Genomic DNA, 22077 nt, shown 5'->3' with positions numbered 1-22077 from the left:
TAGGAAAGTCAAGTTGAGATTGTGGATACAAAATCACACTCAAAACCAAATGCCTTGAAAACATGATAAAGAACAACAACAAAAAAAAAATGATAATCTGAGTACAAATAAATATTGATTTTGAAAATTCAAAGGCAAATAACAGGTAAAGTTGACAAGCCTTTCTATTTCTATTTCTATTTCAGCTAAAGAGCCAATAATTTTAACTCTACTTTTTGTGTATAGTACTAGGAAATGTGCAGGAAGATACAGAAAAACATTCCTTTATTGGCTTCTTAAAAATCCTGTAACTGCCCCAAAAGTTCCCTCACATTTGACACAAACACTATAATATTTCCCATTTGTTATGGCTAAAAAAAAAAAAGCAGGTATTTTCAAGATAGAACTTTTTATACTATGCTATGCTATGCAAACATATTCTTAGTTAACAGAATAACAGTGATATGTTAACAATGATAACAGTAGTTATCATTACTATTAGATATTTTTATTTACTATCTAAATTACAAAGCTTGGCCTGCACAGCTATATCATTCAAGTCAAATAAGTCATTTCTGCTCATGTTTATAGAAAATTCAACAATACCTTTTGAATTATTGTAAGTCAATCAGACAAATCATACTCAGTTTCAAAATATAGATTTCAAAGAATATACTCTACATATATGAATTCTACATAATTCACAGCAAATAAAACTATCAAAGTGAAAGAAGATATGAGTGATTCACTTATTCATTCATGAAACATTTGTGAAATCTGCACTAGGTCCTAGACACTGCATCAAGCCGTGAACACACACTGGTCAGTAAGACAACACACACTGGTCAGTAAGACAATAATTTCAGGAAATTCAAAATCCAGTAAGGAAGGCAGGCAAAAAAAGTGGTGGGAGCCAGTAATAGTAATTAAAGTTTAAGGACATCTTGCTAATCAACAGGAAAGAGACCAATATCGTAAGAGAAAAAAAGAGAGAGGAAAACAAGCAATACACACACAGAAATTATACAATGGATAAATAAATGAATAATGTTCAATAACAGAATCAAGGAAAAATAAATTGAAATAGTAAGTTTGAATTTCTCACTAACTGTTTGTTTCAAAACAGTAAAAACATGTGGATATTCGGTGTTGGTGTTAGTAAATGGGCACGGACATAAAGCCCGTGGGACAATGATCAATATGACCTCTCTGCAGGACAGTGGCAAAATGTATCTAAAGCTTTTAAAACGTGTCATGTCCTCAAAGTCATTACAGGAAAACTACAAACCAATATTCCTTATGAACACAGAAGCAAAGACCCTTAACAAAATATTAGCAAATAAAGTCCTGTAATAGATACAGGAAAGCACATCACGAATGAGTGAGGTTTATCATAGGAATTTAAGGTTGGTTCAACATTAGAAAAATCAATGTGCTGACAGAATAAATAACAACAACTCTATGTTCACCCTAATAGGTGCAGAAAAAGCATCTGACAAAATTCACCATCCATTTCTGATAAAAACACTAAACCAGCCAGAAATAGAATGAACTTCCTCAACCCGTTAAAAGCATTTACAAAAAACCTACAGCTAACATCGGATGTAATGGTAAAGGACTGAATGTTTCCCCTCCCTAAGACAGGAACAAGACAATGATGTCCATTCTCACTACTGCTGCTCAACATACAGTGTAATCAAGTAAGAAAATGAAATAAAAGACACACAGATTGGAAAGGAAGAAATGAAACTATCTTTATTCACAAATACCATGACCAGCTACAGAGAAGATCCAAAGAAAACTCCAAAGAATCTCAAAAAACAGCCACAAGAACTTAACAGGACAGTTTAGAATGACTGGTATGCAAAAACTGTACTTCTATATTCTAGCAACAAAAAATGAGAAACTGAATTTTTTGAAGTATTTATAATAGCATTGAAAACTATAAAATAGTGATGGATCTAACAAAATATGTGGTAAGACGTACATGCTTAAAATTATTAAAAAATACTAAAAGATATTAAAGAAGACCTAGATAAATGGAAAGATATGTCATATACTGAATCAGAAGAGTCAATATTGTTAATTCTCCCCAAATAGATTTATACATTCAATGCAATCTCAATGAAAATATGAAAAGACTTTCTATAAATATTAACTAGCTGATTCAAAAACTTACATGGAAATGCAATGGTCTAAAAATGCTCAAAATTTTTTAAAATATCAAGTTGGAAGACTAACACTATCTGACTTGAGATTTACCATAAAGCTATACTAATTGACACCGGTGTTATTTATGAAAGGGTAACTGTATAAAACCAAGAGAGTCAACACAGAGACCTAAACGTACATGGTCAACAAAGAGTCAAGGTAACTAGAATGGAAAAAGGACAGTAATTTCAGAAAACAGTACTGGTTCAACTGGACATCCACATGGGGGGAGGGAGGCATTGGAACCTCAACCCTTACCTCATACCGTACACAAAAATTAAATTGAAATGAACACTAGCCCTAAACTCAAGTGCTAAAACTATAAAAAGTCCAGAAGAAAACGTAAGAGAAAACCTAAATCAGACTTCAAAAAAACAGATTATTGGTCAAGATACGAGTATTAGAGTGAGAATACCTAGATTCAAACTCCGACTTTGCCAAGAATTAATTGTGCACCTCACTATTTTATTATCTCTGTATCTCCGTTATTTTCCTCTTACTTGTATAATGATAGAGTACCTACCTGTAGGGTTATTCAAGGACCAAATGAGATAATGTTTAGAAAATGCCTAATACATAAAGTACTCAGTAAGTATGTTTGCTACTTTTAAAGTTTTTATTTAGTTACTTTAAAAAACACCTATCCAGGGCTTCCCTGGTGGCACAGTGGTTAAGAATCCGCCTGCCAATGCAGGGGACACGGGTTCGAGCCCTGGTCTGGGAAGACCCCACATGCGGTGGAGCAACTAGGCCCGTGAGCCACAACTACTGAGCCTGCGCTCTAGAGCCCACGCGCCACATCTACTGAAGCCCATGTGCTCTAGAGCCCGTGCTCCGCAGCAAGAGAAGCCACTGCAGTGAGAAGCCCACGCTCTCTTCAACTAGAGAAAGCCGCACACAGCAATGAAGATCCAACACAGCCAAAAATAATAATTAATTAATTTTAAAAAACACCTATCCAAGTTTCATAGTTCAAAATTTAATATTTCCTATTGTGACTCTTGTCACAATATTGTATAAAGAATTGTATAAGGAATAAGAGTTCAGGTTCATTTTTCATTCAATTCTCTCCAAAGAAATGATCAAGAATAAGGCATACAAAATTAAAACGAAAATAAGGGAAGGGTGGAGAAACATATTTACTGTGCACCTACAAGTACCCCAGGAAACAGGTGCTTTACCTTGATTATCTCTTTTATTCCTCCTAGCAGGTGCCTAGTGAGAAACAAAGGACCTATGTGAAACTTAATAAACCTTCATAAGCGGCCTTTAAATAGAAGTGCTGGCTTTCTTTTTAAGATTCTGGATTGGTGCCCAAAACCAAATGTCTCATTAAAAGTTTAGAGAGATTGAATTGTTGTAAGGAATATTTATAATTATTTAAATCACAAAGTAGTATACTAAGAATCACAGTGAAGGATCCTCACATCATAAACCACGAAACCCCATCACCTTATTACTTAATGTTATAATCATGAAACTGGCTACTTTTTAAAACATGCACCAGAAAACCAATAAATGAAAAGATTAAAGCTGTCAACCTCTTAGAATTCCCAAAGTTATGAAAAATGAGAATTCTTTAGCACCTATTCCATCATTAAAGATGGAGAAGGAGGGAGAGTTCACAGCAAAGAAAGTCATTCTACAAATTTCTCCTGGTTATTTTCCCACAGTTCCCCAAAGGCAACAGGCAGCACGTGGTAAGAAGTGGTAGGAAATAATAGAAGATCCTCCACTAGGGGTAAACTTACCTGTAATGTTTTATTCTCTTTAAGATCCAACCCAAACACATTGCGCCTCTTCACCTTAATGAAGTCAGCATTGAGGCCATCGTCCTCATCATCATCATCATCTCTGTCCAAGAACTGCACAGGAACTTCTTTGTTCTTCTGTGGCTCTTTATTGCTAGAGACAGACTGAGGTTGAGACCCTTTTGTTTTTCCCAGTTTCTCTTCCATTTCTTGTTCACATTCTTTCTCTTCTTCCTCTCCATCACTAATACCACTAGCCAGTCTGTACTCTGTCCCTTCTGGTATTTTCCCACCTTTCTGGAGAATAGACATTTTCTCATTGAAGTAGGCTCTAAATTCTTCCACTTCATCACTGGTGAGGGAGAGAGTCCTTGGCTCAATTACTTTATTATCTTGACTCACTACCAGTTCTTTGTTGGGTTGTTTTTGCATTCTCTGAAGAAATCTTACCCGTGGTGCCACAGCAAGACCAAGAGACCTTAAATATGAGCAAATGAAAACAGTTATCTCAGCACACTGATGGTGTGTTTATGAGTTTATTATGAAACAGTTTCTCAGGAGTTGATATTTTTGGAAATTTTTTTTTTAAGAAAATGTTCCTCTGAGATACAACTCCATCTTGACACATTAGGTGATCTAAAAGATAATGAATACCTGTCAGAAAATATTGGAGATACCCCATTTTCCATTAAGATGGTAACACAGTTAACAAAATAAAGAGCATGAGACCAGAGCGAGGGAACAGTTCAACTACTAAATCTGCCTATTTCCAGTATAACTCTCAGCCTCAGTTTTCTCAAATGTGAGATAACAATACCTACCAGGCCTATCTCACAGCTGTTATAAATATCTGATGTACTAACTATATGAAAATACTTTGTAAAATATAAATACTAAAGCTGGAAAAGGCATGACCATGAAAGAACAAAACACAGTTCTCTGCAATGAATAAACTCAAGTATTATCATCCTCCCTTCTAACACATAATGTGGCACAATCACTTCTATAAAAATGGATTTTTAAACTTGAGACCAAAAAAGAAAAAAAAATCTTATTTTCTCCTTCTAAGATCAAGATTTACTTTATGGTCAGGTCTTTCCTAGCTTCTAAGTTCCCACAGATGGATTGAAAAGAAACTCTTAAAGCAAGGCCTGCTATAATAAAAAGCTAACATTAGAAAATGGACCAACTGCCTTTTTCCTATAAGACACAATTCACAGAAACTGAGAGGTGTGGTTGTAAAACCTGGATTCATAAATAGAACTGTTGAGGTTAAAATCCTGGCTCTGTCACCTATAAGCTACATGATCAAAGGACATTATTAAACCTCTCTATACCTCAGTCCTCTCATTTGCAAAATGGCATGACAAGAGTACCTACATTATAGGATCATTATAAAAATAAAATGAGTTCACAGAGGCAATGCATCTATTATAGTGCCTAACACACAGGCAGCCACTACTGAGCACTTGTCATTATTACTGTTATAGGGGATACAGTTAGGATCACAAACTCAATACGCATCAGAACATTTCTCTCAATGTATTACAGTTACATTTACATGTCTTTCTCTGCTACTAAACTTGGACCTCCTTTAAGGTAGAAGTACATAACCATACATCTATAATTTTTTTTTTTTTTTTTTTTTTGCAGTACGCGAGCCTCTCACTGTTGTGGCCTCTCCCCTTGCGGAGCACAGGCTCCAGACGCGCAGGCTCATCGGCCATGGCTCACGGGCCTAGCCGCTCCGTGGCATGTGGGATCTTCCCAGACTGGGGCACGAACCCGTGTCCCCTGCATCGGCAGGCGGACTCTCAACCACTGCGCCACCAGGGAAGCCCCACATCTATAATTTTAATGCCTAGCTCAATGAACTAGATATATTAGGTATTTAAAACATATTTCTTTAATATTCAAAAAAGTATTTTACTAATATAAATAAATAAAATATATTTCTTCAGTAAAATAGTTTTTTAAACCTTTATTTTATCCCACATACATAGCACTGTTTTAGGTATCAAAGGCTTCTAAAGGAAATTATAGATCAAGGAAATTATACATCTAAAATCCACAAAAATTAAATTAAAACACCAAGTTAAACTGTACCAGTAATTTAGGCTCAGAATTTAACTTTCTGCTTCCCTAAGCATCACCAACAAAAAGCAAAGGTCTTCAACTGTAAACAGATGAGATTTACTGGCATCTGTGGCAACAAAATGTCCTCTAAATATGGCCCTGCAGCATTAAAAGACCTGTGCCTCTCCTGTTTGCTAATATCTCAGCTATGTCAATGAGAAAACCAGGAAACCAGGATAGAATTTCATGAAGCACAAAAATCAGCTAATAACCTAAACCATGAATCATATTCAGAAATTTTAAAATTCGTAAAGAGATAAGCAAACAAAAACATGTTATCCCTGGCATGTGATTTTCCATCCATTACCTAAACAAAAAGTCAGTGACCTTACTTTGTTATCTAGCAAATTAAATGGCTCTAAAATGTTACAACTGACAAATTACCTGTTATAATGAACTTGCAATGTAACATGAAGAATGGAAAACAGCAGCTCACTCGGATACAAGTTTTTATTAGACTCAAAGGTAAAGGTACTCGAATTCCTGGAAAGCAGGCCAAATACACAGACCTTGCTTTGAAAGTACATATTTCATCACAGACTAGGAGATTTCAATCTGACATTCAAAGTATGAGTAACCTTAAGGGTGCTTCTATAGGATTTTGTCAACGCTTTTCCCACAAGTGGGACCCCATTGAAAAAACAGATGCTCCTCCTTTATACCTGAAAAGATTAGGAAAAAAAATCCTTCAACTACTAAGCCAAAACAAGACCAAGAGTTCCGTTTTCATATAATAGTAACCACAATTACTAAAGAGAGACATTTTGCCATGGTAACTGTGAGCACATGTAAGAAACATCAAGACACAAAGAATATCCAGGCAATAAGCAGCATGGGAAACCAATCTAAAAGAAGGGAAGAACTGACAAAGAGACTTGCATCCAAAGCATAAAAAGAACTACAGTAAACCAAGCCAGCTTTTTAGAAAACAAGAGGGCTACAGACATTTAAAGATTTCAAAGAATGCTTGTCAATTGCTCTCCATCTCCTTTAAGCCCAAACTACAGGAAACTGCCAGTGTAACTTTCAGGAATTTATACTTACAAGTAAGAAACTTCTTCCTGACTGAAATTCCTGACAACTGAAAGCTCAACAAGTTTTCTACAGTTTATATAATCTTTTTCTCTGCAAATCTTCAACAGATTCTTTTAAGGTAAGGCACAGTGGTTTAAACTAAGACTCTCAAAACCAGGTTTCAAACAAATTCCCTCTAACTTTAAGGATTCACAAACAAAACTATAATATGAATACTTACAGGGCATATTCAGGTATAGGTAACTTGCTCACATCAAATATTTCTTTATCCTTCATCAGATACACTGAACGTATGTAGGAGACAAAACACTGTAAACATAAAAGGCTGAAGCGTAAGATATATACTAGTCAGAAATGGAAAATGAATTTTAACTGAGATAAAAAAATTAATCAAAAGGATAAATTCAACAGTAGTGAAAAACCTCAAAAATAGCTGAGTATATGTCATCCCACAAAAACAAAAAAACCTACCTTTTTCTAATTGTAATATTAGAAAAGACTTTAAATTTGGTTTCATCAAGCCAACTCAACATAAAACATAACCTTCTCAAAAAGCTATTCTAGAAGTTAATACCATTCAGGTGCATTAATATGGAAAAACACAGGCTTTGGAATAATACAGTTGAAATCTGAGCTCCACATCTTACTAGCTGAGCAAGTTTCTCATTTCTCTGTCAGTTTCCTCATCTATCAAACATAATATAACAGTACCTTCTACTCAGAGTGTTATGAGAATTAAATGAGAAAAATGCATGTAGAGTACTCGGCATTTCTTCTGGAATACATTAAGTACCAATGAATACCAGTTATAAGTAATAATTATTACTTGAAAACATCCTTTGACTACTACAACAAAATTTTACTGTACTTAAATTAAGCTTAATAAAATCATAACAGGAAAAGTTTATTCCTAAAGCTTTTTCTTTTTTATTATAATTTCAAGTAATTAGTTGTCATTATAATTTCAAGTAATCTGTCATTAACTTGTAATATTTTTCTTGTTTGTGTTAAAAAAAAAAGAAAGAAAGTAAACTATCTTTATACCAAGAGCTATTGCAAACTAAAAAGTAAACATCGTCCTGGATCCTCTGTCAGTCTGTAAAATAAACAGGCAGCAAAGATGGTGAAACATATGTAAGCAGGAGTTTTATTTTTTGATTTTAAAATTAATTTTTGTAAAGTATATTTAATTCCCATTTCTATATTTCCTAAACTTCACATTTTCTCTAACTTTACACTAATCCTTTCTTCAAACCATTTACACTAATCTTCAAACCATTTTCCCTGTCTCCATAGGCATTAAAATGAATAATTCAAGGATAATTTTTCCCCTACAATCGTCCACAAGAAATCATCCCAGTTTCTTATTGTTTTTGTTCTATCCAGATTATAATAAAAGCTAGAAAATCGCTTCTATGAAATTCGATAGCTTGCTGCAGCTGACAACAGTTAGCCGTTCTGCTAAACCATGCGTGACACCCAGTAAATCACATCATTTATTTCAATGTGCTTTTCTATAATTTTATTCTGGAAGGCTCATTTGTTATATGCAGAAACCAGTGAAATGACATCCTTCCAGTGTTTCATATTTCCTGATTCATAATAGAATGACCTAAGTATGCACAAAGTCATGACATCAGAATTCATGTATATTATTTTCAAATGTGCATACTATTTCCAAAGCTTCTAAAAGATTTAACTCCTAGCTTAAAGTATGTCTGCTAGGCAAAACATGCACACAAATGTTTCCATGCCTAAATATATGCCCAAAAACTAAGGAAAAAAAATCTGTTTAAAGACCCTTTTCATTAGATTTCAGGTGAAGTGAGCTTACAGAAGTTTAACTACGCACAGTTCATCATTTGATTCTCTTATACTCTGGAACTTCTCCTGATGTATCATGGAAGTTCTGAAGAAAGACCTGGATTTAAATCTTAGGTCTGCCACTTAATAGCTACGTCACCCTGGACAATTTTTAATTTCCTCAGCTCCTATTTTCCCATCTATAAAATCAAATCAATATCACCTACCTCACAGGTTGTTGGCAAGATTAAATAACACAATGCATATCAAACTGTCATGTAAAAAAAAAAAAACCAAACTGTCATGTAATAGGGTCATGCTGCAGCTAAGTGCCTAGCACATACTAAGCATCTGAATTTTAGCTTTCATCATTAATGTTGGTATTTTAAGCACAGTGACAATAATTTGATAAAATATAACCTAAGTTAATTTTTTAAACATAAGATCTTCTCTTTAAATAAAACTTCTTTGCTTAGAATATCCACTTTCAAAACCATCACACAAAAGACTGACTACTGACTTTCTGCTCAGGCTCCTCTGTCTACTGAGGATGCCCTTTCCATGCCTCCTCTTTATTTTCTCCCTCCAATCTCTGAATCCCTACTCTTTAAATCATTGTTGAGTTATGGGAGATGCAGATGTAGATATCCTATGTAGATCTCGTAACTAAAATATAAGTAAACAAGTGCTGAAAATGAAGAACTTCATAACAGGGACTCAAATATTTGTCAATTCAAAGATTGGACAGCTATAAGCACAACGCAAAATAATTTCACATCTTCCTTTTCTAAAGAATCTACTGCTGGGTACTCTAAGAACTAAAAAATAAGTATAACTAAAAGTGACAATTCTTTGAGTATTTGCTAATCAAGAGGATTTCTAAGTCCAAAAAAAGCAGTTTGGGAACACTGTCATAGATTAATATCTCATTCCTAAAGAGAATTTAGCAAGAGTGCTATGCTTTCTAGAAATTTAACCTAATATAAGATATTAATTTTACAGTCAAGAAAGTGCAGTCAGAAGTTAATAAAAACTTTACTGAAGAAATCAAAAGTTGATAACCTTATCAAGTATATTAGAAATCCAGCCATTGTGCACTTAAAAATCAGAGTATTTTCTATATGTCTGACAAGACTATGGACAAATAATAGACATTTTTCCAAGTTACTATAAGAAATATATACTTTTAGGACTTCCCTGGCGGTCCAGTGGTTAAGACTCCACGCTTCCACTGCAAGGGACACGGGTTCAATCCCCTGGTTGGGGAACCAAGATCCCACATGCCACGTGGTGCAGCCAAAAATTTTTTTAAAAAAAAGAAAGAAATACATAATTTTTTCAAAGTTAAAGAATAAGTTAAACTTACCTGAACTTTATACTACCTGAATATCTGAAGCATAACTATGCAACCTAGAAGTAGTAGAAAATGATACAACGTAACTTTATTATATGCTCTATTCCACTGAAGGTATCAAATTCAAAAATGACTTACCCTTTGAGCTCTTTCTTTTAAATCTTGATCTTGAGCTAAAAGCGATTCCAATTTTTTCTGAATGTCTGTAAGTTTTTCTGGATTGATTCTTTTGTAACAAAAAGATAAAGATTAAACTAAGACATCTCAATTTTAGAAACTGAAAACAGTACACAGTATTTTCTATTTTCCTCAGTATTTTTAAAATCTATAACATTATTTCTCATCTATGACCCAGATTAGACTGAAATTACACTAGACAGAAATTTGACTCTGCATATTTTGAATAATGCAGGAAAAAAATGTAAAATTCACATTTTCTCTAAACAACCCATGCTGAGTGACTGAAAGATTAGGTTAACACCACAATTAGCAATGTTCACTTCTTAAGTCTTTAAGGATAGAAAGTAGCCTCTTGTGGGAGGTGGATCATCAATGAAATGGAATAAATGAAAGCAAACGTCACTTTTATACAATTTCCGTTTTCAGTCAAATACCATAAAACAAAAGTCAAATAATAAACAAGTAGCCAAGCATATAAATATTGTTTTCCTTATCTAGAAATCAGGCATAACATAATAGAATGGTTACTTAAATCTGCCCGGGGTTTAGAATGAAAATTACAGGAAAGAATGTAATTTTTACAAGCATCTATTCTAGGTTTCACAAAGGAAATTCCACTTGTTTCCCTGATTTTAGACTGAACAATTTTGTTCCTGAAAAGCTGGAGTGGTAATAGGTGGTGGCAGATGAGGTGTTTTTTATTTTTTTTAATTACAGAAAATATCAAAATATACAAAGGTAGAAAACTTTCACTCAGCCTCAACAATTATCAACTCACACCCAATCTTGTTTCATCTAAACTCTTATCCACTCCTCCACCACATCTAACCACCCTCCCAAGTTACTTTCCTCCAGATGAAAGCAGGGTGTTTCAAGGGCCCCAATATAAGTGAGACTACAATCAATTCTGCTGACACTCAATCTAAACATCTTCAATGACAGGAGAGGACAATCCTCTGAAATAGACAGACAACCCCAAAAATAAGTTCAGCCAAGAGGTTTAATTCTTTCAACCATCAATGCCTCCTGATGCTAACAAGGTCTCTTTTTCATCTTGTTTTCTCCGATGACAGTCTTCTAAAAAAGTTGTTAAAAACAAAGCAAACAAAAAGTCCAAAATCATAGAGCAGAAAAGCTTAGAGGGAGGAGGGAATTAGGTATACATAATTAGGCATAATAATTTCATGCCTTCATTTTTCTAACAATAATATCAAGACAGCAAATAGTTCTTACTTGATTTCCTTCACAGGCACTTTCTTCTGAAGAAGCTGCTGCACCATCCCTTTTTCTTCTGAGGGAAGCAAAATTAATAAAGCTTCACCATCCTCTTTGTACCTAAACAAAAAACAAACAAAATCCCTTCCACATTAATGCCATCTGCACTTTACATTTTAACAGTTTGATGAACAGGTAACAAGAAAGCAAGTTCACCAAATTAGTAAATATGAGGAATACCATTTTTTTTAACTTCTGTGACAACAGAAAACTAGGGCTCTTGAACACCTTTTTCAAAATTCATCATTAGTTACAATTCCCATTGATTTTTAGGCTATACCACAGTAGAAGAAACAAATCAATTAAGAAGAATTTCTTAAATAACGGTCTACCTATAGCAAGGAGACAATTTCTCATTCAAGTCACAAGACTGATGTAATAAAATTAATCATTTAATAAACATGGCTCCCAATACATTAAGGAAATCTAATCATCTTCCTGGAAATTTTTCTTCTACCTTGGGAATAACATGGTTCAGAGTTCAGAGGCATCAGTTATAAGGAATGGATCTCTGCTCCGCTGAAAAACTTACTACCTCTAATCCATGATTTCTCTTCCTTCACCTAGTATATAGGTGCACCATCAAAAATTTCTATGTAAGTGGGCCATAAGGCACCCCATAGTTACTTAAGCTTCTTGTGCTACTTATATACAGATTTCCTGGATACTTTAGATATTACATGAAAGCAGTAAGACAGAATAGAATCAAGTATTTGTAGAAATTTCTTAAAGACAAAGAATTCTCTGCAGGGTTCATGCTATAAATATGAGGGGCAAATAAATTTTTATAGTTAACCAAATAAACTATTTACTGAAAAACTTTGTGCCAGGTATAAATTATGAAGAACACAAATAAATAGAAGATGAATATCCCTGCCTTCAGTGATCCAACAATATGGTTACCAGAAAAGACAAACTCACACAAAAGCAAGAGCCTCAAAAAACAGTCCCAAAATGGTAAATCACCAAGTGTCAAAGGATAACCACTGGCAATAAAGTGCCATGAACTCAGAAGTGAAAGGAGGACACTAAGGGTTAGCCAGAGAAAAAGAGAAACATGTCACAGCAGATGGAATTTGACGTGGGCCTTAAAAATGGATAGAAAGGGAAAAGCTAAGGTATTCCAAAGAGGAAAAATGGCATGAACAAAGGAGCGGGAACCAGAAAATACAAGACAAACACAGAGTAAACTAAAGATAGGAGAAATTCAACTGAAGCCAGTGTATGTAAGTGCACAGCAGGAAAGACTGCCGGAAGGTACATGAGAGTCTGGTTTTAGAGGACCTTGGATAAGTCTCTAGAGAGACCAACTACCACTGTATATAAGCAGATCTTTATCACTGTACACTGGAGGGAAACTGACTTTGTTGACTTACTGTCAATCCAAAGACTGAAGAGCAATTTTTACCTCACATGTTGATTTCAAAATTCTATTCCTACACAAAAGGGTAAAAAAACTCCAGTGTAATAGCATTACAAAAGTATGTGTTTATATATTTTTATGTGTACCCAGACACATAGAAAAGTATGAAATAAAACATCAAAAGTATTAAAAGGTTAAAGTTAATTCATAAATTTAAAAAAATTAAGGGGCTACTATATACCAGGCACTGAAATAGAGTGATAAAACAGATACAGTTCTGGCTGTCACAGAGCTTACAGACTATTAGGGATAGACATAAAACCCGTAATAACAACAAAGTGATATGACTGCTACAGTAGACATATGGGAAGCTACAAAAACACATAACACAGAGCTCTACACAATGTGCTCTAGGAGTTTAAAAAAAAAAAAGAAAAAACTGCCCTGAGAAAATGACATCTAAGAGCTGAGATTTAAAGAACAATTAGGAATTAGTCAACTGTTAGGGGAGAGTCAAGTTTTCCAGGGAGAAAACAGCATTTGAGAGAGTCCAGTGGGTAGTTTTGTCTACTTTGTGCTTGTTTGTTTATTCCATGTTTTCTAAATGCTTGTGTATTAAACAGGGAGATGAAAGTAATTAAGCATACATTTACTCCTTTTACAAAGAATCTGTTTCACAACTGAAAAACTTCTTCACTGTATTTTAATACAGACTAGTATGACTCAAATGTTTCATCTTAATTTACTATGAAGAAATATGAATTTAAAGCATTTCCCCTAAGCAATGTTGGACTAAACTATCTGTGAGCAGAAATTATTAGTCTATGAAGTAGTGAGGTACCTGAACAAACAAGATATCTGAGAGACATCACAACTACTGAAATTCTAAAATTTTACCAAGGACAGGGTGAAGGTCAAAGAGGACACAGATCAGTCAATACTGACTCACTATGTATGCACTTACCAAATACCCTCAAAGCAGACCAACTCTTGAAGTAAAATCAGTTACCTTCATAAGTAAAAAAGCTTATTTCGTGTGGTACAAAGAAAAACAATTAGGAATAAGGGAGATGAGTGGGTTGAAGGATAACAAACGCTTCTAACATTCCACATCCAAATTCAGAGATGGAGAAAGAAAATAAAAAGGCTTCCAAAGTCTACTTAGGCCAGAGCTGTAGCAAAGGGGTAAAGAGAAATCTCTAGGATATCAAAAGGGAATCCAATGAAGATCTCAATCTTCAGACTGACTCATAAGCAAAAATAAGTCTAACCATCTACATCTATCTTATCTACCCATTCATGCATCCAGGGACAATCTAGGAGGATAAGTCACGAGTAATGTCACCAAGGGGCCATATTCAAACCTTTAACAGAATATACCTAACAGAATATACACATAAAAGGCTAAGGTTAAGACAGACTGCAACACTGAAATTTAGAAGAAAAAGATTCCCAAAGGAAAATGGAAAAACATGTCCAAAGTCGAATCCCACAAAGCAAGCATCTTTTAATAAAGATCATCACTGGTTATTTTACCTATTTTACATCACACACATCTTTTCCCAGAAACAATGTAAAGCACAAATTATCTCCCACATACCAACACCCAAAATTTTCCAGTAAGCTTTTATTACAAAAAGAAAAGCACTTTTAAAAAAGCATAAGCACATTTGCCCCCCTTTTTAAAAAATGCTTACAAGAATAATCTATTTACCCATGAGCTAGCTTTTATATTTCCAAAGCAATATCCAAGACCCAAGGCTAAATATATGCATAGAGAAATAAATGTTCTTCATAAGACCTACATTTTAAAGTTCTATATATTTAGACAGATTATTTTAAGAAACACTGTAGGCATCAAAAAACAAAAAAAAAGCCCTGCATCTGAAACAAAACAAAAAGTCTCATTTTTACCATCAGTGTTAATACCATCAGTTACATTTATGTAACTCTTCAGAATTTATGATAAGCTTCATTTTACATTAATTTGCCAATCTTAAAAGCAAGCAACCAATAGAAGAAGCAAATAAAAAAGTTCCTGAAAGGCCAAGAAATTGGCCTAAATAAATAAATAATCAGCTGATGACTACATAATGAGCTGATGACTACACTTTCACTTCCATACTCCTTTTCAACTATAGCAGGATTCTGTCCGGAAAGAAGGATCCTCAATAGGTTGACCGTAACTGTCTGATATCAGGAAACTTACTTCTACACCCTACAGCTCACTTGTATCTCTAGCTAAATTAGGAGATCCAAACCACTGACTCTTGGATCCCAATGGTAATTCTTCCAATGAAATAACCTTGAAACAATATGGCCAGAGGAAGGGAAAAAGGCCTTGCCATTCTGGCAATAGTTTGCCTTCTACCCAAGAACCATTAATCCACCAATTCAGATTCCTCAACACAAACTCCATTCTAGTTGAGTCTTTAAATGGCCCTTAAACCTTGCTCACTCCTACCTTCAACAACTGCTGCAGCAGGATCTGACAGTGTTCACAACTGCCACTCTGAGTTCTCCCAGCCTGGTTCTCCAGGTTATCAATCAGGTTATAAAAGAATGTTTAGAAGGATTCGACTTTTGTAATTTAAAAAAATATATATACAAACATACACGAAAAAGAAATTTTTCTAGGTGGTAGAATTTGGGTGGTTTGACTGTTTTGCCCATTATCTCAAATTTGTATAATAAATAAGCATTTCTTTTGTAATAAAACACAAGTTAGTAAAAACTTTATAAGCTTTAAAAATCTACATCTAACTCTTACCTTGTTTAACACATCCTAGTACTACCAATATTAGTGTATTCTCTTATCTTGACCATTAAATTAACATGTATGAATTTGACTTTCAGACCTAACATATATCGTATGTACCTAAAAGCTGGTGACTAAATATTTGGTGGGTGAAAAAATGCAAACAAACCACTAGATGTTGCACTAGCAGATGAAATACTGGATTTGGAATCAACAGAACTGATTTCAAGTTCCAGTTCTACTATTCATTAGCTTTATAAACTTGGATAATGAGTCATTTTATCACTATATATTGTATTTTCTTATTTATAAATTATACAGTTTGAGTGAGATGATCGAGGTCCCTTTAGGACCTTAATTCTAACACCTGTGACTATATTAATATACTAGTCATTGTTCACAATACAAGTATGATCAAGAGGTGGAGAAATGGAGACAACTGTTGGTCACACTCTGCTATTCCACAGCCCTTCTCTCTTTTGTCCCCGCCTTGTGTCTGCTTCTATTCTCCCTATGCCTTAGCCTTACCTGTGGCAACCAGCCCCAAGAGTTCCTATCACTGTGGGAGGACAGTGCAGTCAGCCATACAGAGGCAGACAGACAGCCATAAGAATCAGAGTCCAATTGTTCTGCTCCTCCTGTACAACGTGGTACAAAGCAGAGCTTATTCCAGGATCTAAAGATACTACACTAGATTTAAAAAATAAAAAGACAGACTGGGAAATATTCCAGGAAAGATGAAGTCATCTGCAGCCTAAGATCTTAGAAATACAAACAGGTATACCACATAGGCTCAACAGTTTGACAAATGAGGTTCACCATAAAATAACTGGAAAGAAGCCAAGCTGGCTAACATGCATTGCATGGAAAGCTTCTAGCAAACTGAGTAAGTATAAGGATTTATGAAGTTCACAGGGTAAGGGTAGAAAACATTAAACTCTGTCAACTCTGTCCCCAGAAAAGAATTTTTTTTTTTGAAAAACACTAAAGTTTTAATAGATTAAAAAGAAAAAGAAAACCTATACAAAAGTGGTACTGATACTACCTAAAATTATACTTTTAGGAACCTGAGAGATATGATCAATCCCATTTTACAAGAGAAGAAACTGAGGCTTAAAGAGGTTAAGAACACAAGTTCAAAGGGTACACAGCCATCAGGTGACAGAGCCATGTCCAAACCTAAACTTCTTGACTTTTAAGGACAGTGTTTCATCAACTATGGGATATCTGTCTCTCACAGTCCAAATAAAGAAGGAAAATGCATATATTTTTAGTTTATCCTCATGACCATGAATGGCAGCAAACTTAAATAGAAATATCTACTTTCCTTCTCCAAGTACCTGCCTTTCATACATTCTAGAAGCCCTGCATGGAAGCAACGGCCACTAGACTTCATTAAATGAAAACGACTAGTTTGGGGCACACTGACAAGAACATGAGCTGTAGAGTCAGAAAGACCCAAGTATAAACCCCAGCCATGGTACTTCCTGAGTGATCTTAGACACATTTTACCTCACAATCTCTGAGAAACAGTTTTTTAATAAGAAGACCTCTCTCATAAGGTTATTATAAAGGCTAAATGAGTTCATTCATATTCACCCAGCTATGTGTTAGGAAGTGAATGGCTAAGCCACAACCCATCATTCACCGTGGAGGTGCAGAAGGGGGCAGGGAAGAAGCTACCCTGGCCAAAAAAACAAGTGATATAGTCAAACCTCCTCGTAAACATACCAATGACAAGCCTCCTGGGAAACAAACATGGTAGATCTGCTAGCATGAGAGTCCTCATCTATGAGATACTAAGACGATGTACCAGGTTTGTTTACAGTCTATGCATTTAAGGAGTAGGTCTCTGGGATCAGCTTTGTAACTATACCAGTGGCCCATCGGTGTAAATGATAAACCTCATATATCACTTAGAGACTCTGAGGTTAATCTGGGCCACAGCACACCCTGATGTGGCAAGAATGCACCTGTGGAGCTGTAATGGAGGTCCCAGACCTCTTCCTGCCTTCACCTATACCGCGTGATTACCTTTGTACTTGAAATTACATACTAGTGAAGTTTGACATTAGGTGTGGTAGGCAGCTTCTAAATTACTGGCTCCCAATACAGTAAGTTCCCTACACACAAATCTTCAAGTTGCGAGCTTTCAAAGGTGCAAACGTGCATTCGCGTGTCCAATCACGTAAGTTAGTTCATGTGTCTGGTGTACATTGTCATGTGCATGCATCCTCTACAAGTGGTTATGCTCTTGTGTACTTTACTGTACAGTACTGTATAGAGTACAGTAATACTATAAAGTATTGTTATTTCAAGCTAGATCTGCAAGAGGACTTCATTGAACCCTTTGCTGTACAACACGAGGAGTTTACTAATGAAGATCTGATGGAATTGGAGGCCCAAAGAAGGGACCAAGAGAGACAAGAGGAAGAAGTAACTGAAGAACCAAAGAGATTCACGACGCAGGAAATGGCAAGGGGATTTTCTTTATTTAAGGAGGCACTGGTAAGTTTTTCAGGCATAGGACCCTAACGTAGAACGGTACACAAAGGTTGCAGCAGCTCTTCAAAATGCAATCCAGTGCTACCACGCCATCTATGATGAGAAAAAAAGAGCTACTACCCAGACATCACTGGATTGTTTTTTCAAGAGGGTAGAGAGAGTTGAATCCAACAAGGAACCAGAACCTGTGCCATCAACGTCAGGCATGAGTGAAACTGCAGCTTGCCCCACGTCTCCCACTGCTGACAATCCTTCAGCTCTACCATCTCCCACCTCCTCTCCCTCCTCCAGTCAGTAACTCTTCTTGTACTTCTTGTACTATACTCTTCTTGTACTATACTACTGTACTCTTCAAGGTACTGTACTGTAAGATTTAAAATGTTTTCTTTATTTTGTGTTTGTTTTTTATGTATTATTTGTGTGAAAAGTATTATAAACCTATTACAGTACAGTACTATATAGCCGATTGTGTTGGTTGGGTACCTAGGCTAACTTTGTTGGACTTACAAATTGGACTTATGAACGTGCTCTCGGAACGGAACTCGTTTGTATGCAGGGGACTTAACTGTAATCTGGGCCTCCTGGCCAAGATGAAGTGTTGACACTGCTCTTGGCAATGATTTTTTTGTGTGTGACACCAAAAGCAAAGGCAACAAAAGCAAAAACAAACAAGTGGGACTACATCAAACTAAAAAGCTCCTGCACAGAAAAGGAAACCATCGACAAAATAAAAAGACAACCTACTGAATGGGAGAAAATATTTGCAAACCGTATATCTGGTAAGTTCTAAAATATTCAAGGGGGCTTCCCTGGTGGCGCAGTGGTTAAGAATCCGCCTGCCAATGCAGGGGACATGGGTTGAAGCGCTGGTTGGGGAAGATCCCACATACTGTGGAGCAACTAAGCAACTAAGCCCATGCACCACAACTACTGAGCCTGCACTCTAGAGCCCGAAAGCCACAGCTACTGAGCCTGCGTGCCACAACAACCGAAGCCCACGTGCCTAGAGCCCGTGCTCTGCAACAAGAGAAGCCACCGCAATGAGAAGCCTGCGCACCACAACGAAGAGTAGCCCCCGCTCACCACAACTACAGAAAAGCCCGCACGCAGCAACGAACACCCAACGCAGGCATAAATAAATAAATAAATTTAAAAAACCAAAATAAAATAAACTATTCAAGGAATTCACACAATAGCAAAAACCAAAGAATCTCATTCAAAAAATGGGCTTGAGGAGACATTTTTTTCAAAGAAGACATACAAATGGTCAACAGGTACATGAAAAGGTTCTTAACATCACTAACCATCAGAGAAATGCAAATCAAAACCACTATAAGATAATCACCTCACAACTGTCAGAATGGCTATTATACAGAAGATTGGAAATGACAAGTGTTGGCAAGGCTGTGGACAAAAGGGAATCCTTGTGCACTGTTGGTGGGAATGTAAATTGGTGCAGTCAGTACAGAAAACATTATGGAGGTTCCTCAAAAAACTTAAAAATAGGTGGAGCTGGGGAACAGGGCAGAAGAGTAAGACGTGGAGATCACCTTCCTCCCCACAGATACATCAGAAATACATCTACATGTGGAACAACTCCTACAGAACACCTACTGAACGCTGGCAGAAGACCTCAGACCTCCCAAAAGGCAAGAAAGTGCCCACATACCTGGGTAGGGCTAAAGAAAAAAGAATAAACAGAGACAAAAGGATAGGGACGGGACCTGCACCAGTGGGACGGAGCTGAGAGGGAGGAAAGGTTTCCACACACTAGGAAGCCCCTTCGCGGGCGGAGACTGCGGGTGGCGGAGGGGGAAGCTTCGGGGCTGCGGAAGAGAGCACAGCAACAGGGGTGCGGACGGCAAAGCGGAGAGATTCCCGACAGATGATTGGTGCCGACGGGCACTCACCAGCCCGAGAGGCTTGTCTGCTCAGCCACCGGGGCGGACGGGGCTGGGAGGTGAGGCTCGGGCTTTGGTCGGAGCACAGGGAGAGGACTGGGGTTGGAGACGTGAACACAGCCTGCAGAGGGTTAGTGAAGCACGGCTAGCCGGGAGGGAGTCTGGGGAAAAGTCTGGACCTGCCGAAGAGGCAAGAGACTTTTTCTTCCCTCTTAGTTTCCTGCTGCGCGAGGAGAGCGGATTAAGAGCGCTGCTTAAAGGAGCTCCAGAGACGGGCGCAACCCGCGGCTAAAAGCGCAGACCCCAGAGACGGGCATGAGACGCTAAGGCTGCTGCTGCTGCCACCAAGAAGCCTGTGTGCGACCACAGGTCACTATCCACACCCCCCTTCGAGGGAGCCTGTGCAGCCCGCCACTGCCAGGGTCCCGGGACCCCGGACAACTTCCCGGAGAAAACGCACGGCGCGCCTCAGGCTGGTGCAACATCACGCTGGCCTCTGCCGGCGCAGGCTCGCCCCGCACTCCATACCCCTCCAACCCCACCGCCTGAGTGAGCCTGAGTCCCCGAAGCAGCTGCTCCTTTAACCCCGTCCTGTCAGAGCGAAGAACAGACGCCCTCTAGAGACCTACACGCAAAAGCGGGGCCAAACCCAAAACTGAGCCCCGGGAGCTGTGAGAACAAAGAAGAGAAACAGAAATCTCTCCCAGCAGCCTCAGAAGCAGCGGATTAAAGCTCCACAATCAACTTGATGTACCCTGCATCTGTGGAATACATGAGTAGACAACGAATCATCCCAAATTGAGGAGGTGGACTTTGAGAGCAATATTTATGATTTTTTCCCCTTTTCCTATTTTTGTGTGTATCTCTATGCTTCTGTGTGAGATTTTGTCTGTATAGCTTTGCTTCCACCATTTGTCCTAGGGTTCTATCCGTCCCTTGTTTTTTGTTTTTTTCTTTAAAAATGAATTTTTTTATTAATAATTATTTTTTACTTTAATAACTTTATTTTATCTTCCTTTATTTTATTTTACTTTACCTTCTTTCTTTCTTTCCTTCCTTCCCTCCCTCCTTTCTTCCTTCCTCCCTCCCTCCTTTCTTTCTTTCTTTCCTTTCTTCCTTCCTTCCTTTCTTTCTTTCTACTTTTTCTCCCTTTTATTCTGAGCCATGTGGAAGAAAGGCTCTTGGTGCTGCAGCCAGGAGTCAGTGCTGTGCCTCTGAGGTGGGTGAGCCAACTTCAGGACACTGGTCCACAAGAGACCTCCCAGCTCCACATAATATCAAACGGCAGAAATCTACCAGAGATCTCCATCTCAACACCAGCACCCAGCTTCACTAAACGACTAGCAAGCTACAGTGCTGGACTCCCTATGCCAAACAACTAGCAAGACAGGAACACAACCCCACCCATTAGCAGAGAGGCTGCCTAAAATCATAATAAGTCCACAGACACCCCAAAACACACCACCAGACGCGGACCTGCCCACCAGAAAGACAAGATCCACCTCATCCACCAGAACACAGGCACTAGTCCCCTCCAACAGGAAGCCTACACAACCCACTGAACCAACTTTAGCCACTGGGGACAGACACCAAAAACAACGGGAACTACGAACCTGCAGCCTGCAAAATGGAGACCCCAAAAACAGTAAGATAAGCAAAATGAGAAGACAGAAAAACACACAGCAGATGAAGGAGCAAGATAAAAACCCACCAGACCTAACAAATGAACAGGAAATAGGCAGTCTACCTGAAAAAGAATTCAGAATAGTGATAGTAAAGATAATCCAAAATCTTGGAAATAGAATAGACAAAATGCAAGAAACATT

At 37.2% G+C, this 22077-nt stretch overlaps 1 protein-coding gene across 2 annotated transcripts in view; it reads right to left on the bottom strand.

The window, feature by feature from the left end:
* The window catches only part of DDX10 (DEAD-box helicase 10), a 288366-nt gene that overhangs the window by 228032 nt on the left and 38257 nt on the right, over positions 1-22077 (bottom strand). For both annotated transcript variants that reach the window (XM_033410182.2, XM_004282265.3), the window contains exons 10-13: positions 11683-11784; positions 10408-10495; positions 7333-7421; positions 3942-4419 (exon numbers count right to left, since the gene is read on the bottom strand). In XM_033410182.2, coding sequence (XP_033266073.1) covers positions 3942-4419; positions 7333-7421; positions 10408-10495; positions 11683-11784 — 757 coding nt within the window. The remainder of the gene's footprint in view (positions 1-3941; positions 4420-7332; positions 7422-10407; positions 10496-11682; positions 11785-22077) is intronic.

This window comes from Orcinus orca, chromosome 8 (genome assembly GCF_937001465.1).
Source record: "Orcinus orca chromosome 8, mOrcOrc1.1, whole genome shotgun sequence".
Lineage (NCBI taxonomy): Eukaryota > Metazoa > Chordata > Mammalia > Artiodactyla > Delphinidae > Orcinus > Orcinus orca.
The sequence above is the reverse complement of the archived record's forward strand: the minus strand, read 5'-3'. Positions and strand labels throughout refer to the sequence as shown.